The 6,253-nt window shown below is 39.7% G+C and overlaps 1 protein-coding gene across 1 annotated transcript; it reads left to right on the top strand.

The window, feature by feature from the left end:
- Positions 1–2,663: 2,663 nt before the first annotated feature.
- LOC141620411 (putative mitochondrial protein AtMg00310) lies at positions 2,664–3,176 on the top strand. The gene has a single exon (XM_074437288.1). It carries the CDS (start codon positions 2,664–2,666, stop codon positions 3,174–3,176), a length of 513 nt encoding a protein of 170 aa, XP_074293389.1.
- The last annotated feature ends 3,077 nt before the right edge of the window (positions 3,177–6,253 follow it).

The following is a 6,253-nucleotide window of genomic DNA, read 5'->3' as shown; positions in this document are numbered from 1 at the left end:
TTTGGCTCATTTATCCCACATTTGGACCATGTTATGCATGTTTTAGCATGTTATAGTCATAAAACAAATGAAAAACATGATGGAAGAGGATTTTTACACCCTCATACTTACATGCTAGGCTTGAGACGAGAAATCGACGAAAGTGTATCAACTTGTTTGGTTGGAAAACTCGGTTTGCAAACCGTTTTAGTAATGTAAAAGAGTGTTTTAAGTTTAGTGATGGTATAGTGGTCGAGATGGTCGGTCAAGTGGTTTAATGCACGATGACGGTACCAAAATATGTGTAAGGCTTGTGTTTTCGATCGGTAGGTCAGAAACACGTGTCAGTTTATGACTTGAGAAGTCGACTCTAGAATTTTAAGGGAGAGATGAGGGGGCGGACACTCTCGTAACTCTCAAATGGTGGCATTTGAGGGGTATTTATAGGAAAATGGGTGGTTGTGTGCGTTTTGAGAGACGTGGCCGCATGGGCTGCTCGAAGAGGCGCGAGCCATTTCGCGGGTCTTCAAGGTGTCTTGTCACTATCACGCAAGTGCAATCATGATTTGTTTTATCCTATGTTTTGGATGAACTTGATTTGTACTTGACCATTAAGGATTCCGGGAAACCTTAACATGAAAGTATTTGAAAATTTTGTTTTTTTGTGTTTGTCTCAGTTTGACTCGTTGTTGGAGTCGGGATTTGAATTTTTGAGTCAGTTTTTGGTCCGGTGTCGATTTTGACTCTAGTTAGTGTCATTGTGACCCCGTCGTCATGCATTAAACACTCCAGGTACTTTTGAAAAGTTTTGAAATGTTTTATTTTCGAAATCGTTTTTAAGTTTTCCGACGTATAGTTGTACAAAACTGTCGATCAAACGTTGCGATTTCTGAGCATGTTGTAGTCCGATAATCATCGGGTGTTTGTTCGAGACTCAACAGATACTGGGTATCTACACAATTATTATTAGTAATATGAATATTAATATAAATTAATAATAACATTGTTAATGTTAATCTTAATATTACAGTTATTATATTACAATTATTAATTATTAATTATTATTATTATTATTATTATTATTATTATTATATTTAATATTAATATTATTATTATTATTATTTCAGTTCCGCTCCAATAAGCTTAGTTCAGTTCAGCTCTATTCAATTCAGTTCAACTCAGCTCCATTTAGTTTAGTTCAGTTCAGCTCAACTCCCTTCAGTTCAGTTCAGTTCAGTTCAACTCTAAAAAGCCAGAAAGAACATGACATATAAGGCCTTGTTCTTTTGGACTTAAAGTAACCCCCTTTAAGTTCAGTTTAGTTCCTATAAGTTCAGTTCAGTTCCTATAAGTTTAGTTCAGCTCCTATAAGTTCAGTTCAGTTCAGCTCTTATAAGTTCAGTTCAGCTCCAATAAGCTCAGTTCAATTCTTATAAGTTTAGTTCAGTTCTTATAAAAGTTCAGTTCAGCTCCTATAAGTTCAATTTATACAAGTTCATACAACTTATATTAACTATAAATTTAACCCGTTTTCTAATATTGACGAAATGAAAAATATTAGTACGCTTTTCATTTAAATCAATGCAAAAAAAAAGTCCAATATTAAAATTATACTATACACACTATTCTTAATAAAAAAAACGACCCTTATAATTTGTTTATGCTACACTACCTACTCATTAATTATTCACAAGTTCACCTATTTCATTAATTTTTTTTCTTATTTCACCTATACCTCACTAATCCCAACAGATTCAGGCATACTTGAAACGAAGGGTAATGAAGCTATATACAAGGTACGAAATAACATAGTAAAAGACATTTGGCGAGACAATCGATTCGATAATGTCATTGAAAATGAAGATGAAGATGAAAATGACGAGGAGGATGATAATATGGAAATAGATGGTTAGAAAAAAATGTAATATGTAATTTATTTTTTATTGTAATGTATTGTAGTACTTATAAAAAAAATTTATATAAAGCGCAAAATTTTTATAAGTTCAATTCGACTTCTATAAGTTCAGTTCTTATAAGTTCAGTTCAGCTCTTATAAGTTCAGTACAGCTCCAATAAGTTCAGTTCGGTTCAGCTTTTATAAGTTCAGTTTAGTTTCTATAAGTTCAGTCCAGCTCCTATAAGTTCAGTTCAGCTCCTATAAGTTCAATTCGGTTCCTATAACTTCAGTTCAGTTCCTAAAAGTCCAAAAGAACACAGCCTAAGTCTTTCCTTCAGGACTTACCGTGGAAATAAAGACGCATCATATGTATCAGGAAGCAAATGCTTGGGCCGATTGGCTAGCAAATTTGGGTGTGTATCAAGCACAACAACTTCAAGTGATTGGGGTCTCGGATATGCCAAGTCGACTTTTTCATATGCTGCAGGAGAAATAGCAAGACCTTATATAGTTCCGTTTTATGCGTTTTAGTTTCCCATTTATTTGTTGTTGTTTTATTCTGGGTTAGTCCCGTTTTATGGAAACTAGGGCTATTCATGAAGTTAGAGTGGCAGCTCAGGCACCGACTGTTACACACTTACTTTTCGCTGATGATAGCTTGTTTTTTACGCGGGCTAATGTGGATGAGGCTGCTCAAGTTAAGGATATCCTTGAACGTTATGAGGCGGCGTCGGGTTAGATGGTAAATTTGGGGAAAACGACGGTGTCCTTTAGCCGTGGTACTACGATGGCTAGGAGGGCAGCTATAGCGGAGGTGCTCGGGGTTCGCATTGTGGAGAATCAGGACAAATATTTGGGTCTTCCAACGATGGTCAGTCATTCGAAGAAGGTTATTTCCTCGGTGGTTCGGGACAAGATTAGTAAGAAATTGCAAGGTTGGCGGGGTTTGCTACTATCTAAAGCCGGTGGGGAAGCTTTGATAAAGGCAGTGGCCCAATCTATTCCCACTTATGCTATGAGTGTCTTTAAACTACCGGCTAGTTTTTGCGATGAATTGCGATCTCTTGTCTCGTGTTTCTGGTGGGGGTCGGAGCGAGGGAAGCGGAAAATCCCATGGATTGCATGGTCGAAGTTATGTCAGCCAAAGTGTAAAGGTGGGCTTGGATTTCGTGATTATATGAGCTTCAATAAGGCCTTGCTTGGAAAACAAAGTTGGCGGTTATTAACAAATAGCGAAAGTCTCATGTCGCGTATTATGAAAGGTAAATACTTCCCTGATCGATCATTTTTAGAAGCATAGTTGGGTACTAACCCGAGCTATACTTGGAGGGGCATCTAAGAGGCAATGGAGGTCCTTCAGCTGGGAGTTCGATGGAGGATAGAAAATGGGGCAAGCACAAGAGTATGGTTTGATCTATGGATTCCTGGGACACAATCTCGAAGGGTTATTTCCCCGAGAGGAAATTGGAGTGCAGATATGTTTGTCCAGGAACTAATGGATGCAGATGGTATGGGATGGAATGAGAATAAGGTCAGAGTGCTATTTCTTCCTTTTGAGCAAGAGCGGGTACTTCGTTTACGGCTTAGTGATGGTAAGCCGAATGATATATGGTGTTGGGATCCGGAACATGACGGAATTTATATGGTGAAGTCTGCGTATCGTCTCCCACGAGCGGCTAATGAGGATACTCTTGGGCAGTCAAATGTCGCGGCTGAACAAGGGCTATGGAATAAGGTATGGAAACTTCCCATACTCCCTTGCATTAAACTCTTTTTCTGGCAACTTTGTCTCGATGCCATCGCCACTAGAGATAATATTGCTGCCCATATGAGGAATGGAGCGGATAATTCTTGCCCAGTGTGTACTTGTTTTGCGGAGTATTGTCTTCACCTTGTTCGGGATTGTGTGTAATACCTTCGATTTATGAGCTGTTGGGTACTCTATCGAGTAAGGCTTACTTTGTCGAGTAAGTTAGTTTTGCGTTCTGGAGTGGGTTCTGTAATACCCGTCCTTTTAGAGACCCGTTGACCGACGTTGACCGACCTTAGACACCTATCTTAACCTTCGGAAACCTTACGAGTTAAACCTTGTGACGTTGTGAGCCTTTGATTTTGTGTTACTCGATCTAGCGGAGGCTACTCGATCGAGTAGTCTGGGCACTCGATTGAGTAGAGGCCACTCGATCGAGTAAGTTGGTTACTCGATCGAGTAACGTGAGTTCAGCGGGGAATTATAAATCGCAAAATCGTAAAACCCAAATCATTTCTCTACTTTTCTTTCTAAACCAAGATGCCGTCATTTCACTCCTCCTTCACCATGGTTCATCTCCTTGTGGCCTTTGAGAGTGATTACACCATAGGGATGGGATTCTTGAGTCGGGTAGCGGTCTTGACGCCGGATTGCTTTGCGTAGGTATGTTGTCATCATCATCATCGTCTCCCTTGATTTCAGTTGTGATATTGGTAGTAGTGATAGATTGTTATGCTGGTTGTTATAGGTGGCTATGGTGGTTGTTTGTTATCTTACGGTCATGCGCGGAATCGCTGCGGTTCTCTATAGATAGGTTCTCCTACTCAGTACTGTTGGTTGTCTAGAGTGTCCATTGTTGTTGTACAGTTGGTTTAGTGTCATTGTTGATGGTTGGTTATGGTCGATTGATTAACATTGTATTGGAATAGGAATTGGTGGTTGTTGATATATACAGTTGGTTGTGATTATTTGTCTGTGGTTCTCGAGGTGCGTCCTCGGCTGAGTGGAGTCACTTACGGGAGTGGCTTCACGGCCTTGATTCGCCCTCTGTGGAACCCGCCACAGAGGGGATGTGCACATTAAGGAACATGGGTTATCGCTCGGATTGGATGAGCGGGGCTTAGGTGGGAACGGCTGCGGTCCCCCACTGGCAGGACTGGACCTTCGGACAGTCAGAGATGCGTGGTTGATCGGAGGAGGTAGTGTGTGTATTGCTGTATTTTGTTGTGCCTGCTTTTGTATTTGTTATCTCAGTTACTAACCTTGTGTGGTATTGCTGTGTTATCTATTTGTGTTGTGTCTTGCCGTGATCTACTATGGTGAGCAGTCAGTCTTAGCAGGTGGATGTTTGGATCATAGCGGGGTGCTTGGAGGGACGAGTCTACCACGCGTCTTGGCAGAGATAGTTTCACCTAGGTTATAGTTATCACGAGTTGTATCTTTTGTATCGTTTGTTTGGTTTAAATCACTTGTAATTTAATATAAATGTTCTTTTATCGACATTTGATTATTACTGTCCTCGGGCAACCGAGAGGGTAACGCCCTTATCTGCTAGGGGAGGTCTTATTAAGGCTCCTTGGTAGATGGGGGTGTTACAAAGTGGTATCAGAGCGACGATTTTGGAACCTGTAACTAATGAGCACAATGAACGTAGTGAGTCTAATAAAATGAACCTGGTGTATGTATACAGGGAGCCCCGGCTGATGCTTGATTTTGGGTGAGAAGACGCCCTCATTTCAAAATCGCGGCCCCATTATGCTTAAGCCGGTCACCGAGTATGGGGCATCGACTCGGTAATTGTGTGCATAGATGTGTATGATAGATAAGTTAGAAATAGTTGTGATGGAGTCTATGGTAATGTTTAGTGCGTACAAATAGTGACAACAAACTGTGAAGGTTTGTGGATTGTTAGAAGTGTGTGTGGGTGTGATAAAGATGGTAAAAGTACTGATAGTTGCATGATAATGTTGGATAATATGATGATAGTAACAAGTTGCGAGTCGAGTCTTTATACGCGTTCTAATTAGTATAAGTTGGCAAGTAATGTTTGGGAATGCAATGGATGAATGTTGTTGAGTACTTTTGTGATATGGCATAATCATGTTGGATATTTGGTTGATGAAATGTCGTGACATGTTTGAAATTTGTAGCGAACTTGAGTAATATATGATGGTTTATTGATAGGCGGATGCTTAGTGTAGTGTATGCATAAGTTGGATAGTTTAATTTGCAAATGCGTAAGCAAATGAGAAGTAATGTGTTGATTGTTTATATGTATGAGCTGATATCATAGCGAATTATCTTGCATAATGTTTATTATAGGGTGGAATGATATATGTAACGTTCGGATGAAGTAGTTGTGTACATTTGAGTAGTAATAATGTGTCGTGGTTGGATGAAATAATCTGTGACGATTTCCAAATATACTTTGGAATTTACACGAGTTGTTGTTTTGCAGGAATCGTTAACTAAACTCGTAGCTTTTAACCGTGTACCTAACTTTACTTGACCGAGTACAAGTACCTACTCGACCAAGTAGACCTTACTCGATCTAGTTGAGGAGTTATAAGATCGAAAAGTTAGAACTGCCAACGAAAACTCAATCGAGTAGCTCCAACTCGATCGAG

The sequence above is a fragment of the Silene latifolia genome, chromosome X (genome assembly GCF_048544455.1).
Source record: "Silene latifolia isolate original U9 population chromosome X, ASM4854445v1, whole genome shotgun sequence".
Lineage (NCBI taxonomy): Eukaryota > Viridiplantae > Streptophyta > Magnoliopsida > Caryophyllales > Caryophyllaceae > Silene > Silene latifolia.
Note: the sequence above shows the minus strand (reverse complement) of the source record. Positions and strands in the feature narration are given on the sequence as shown.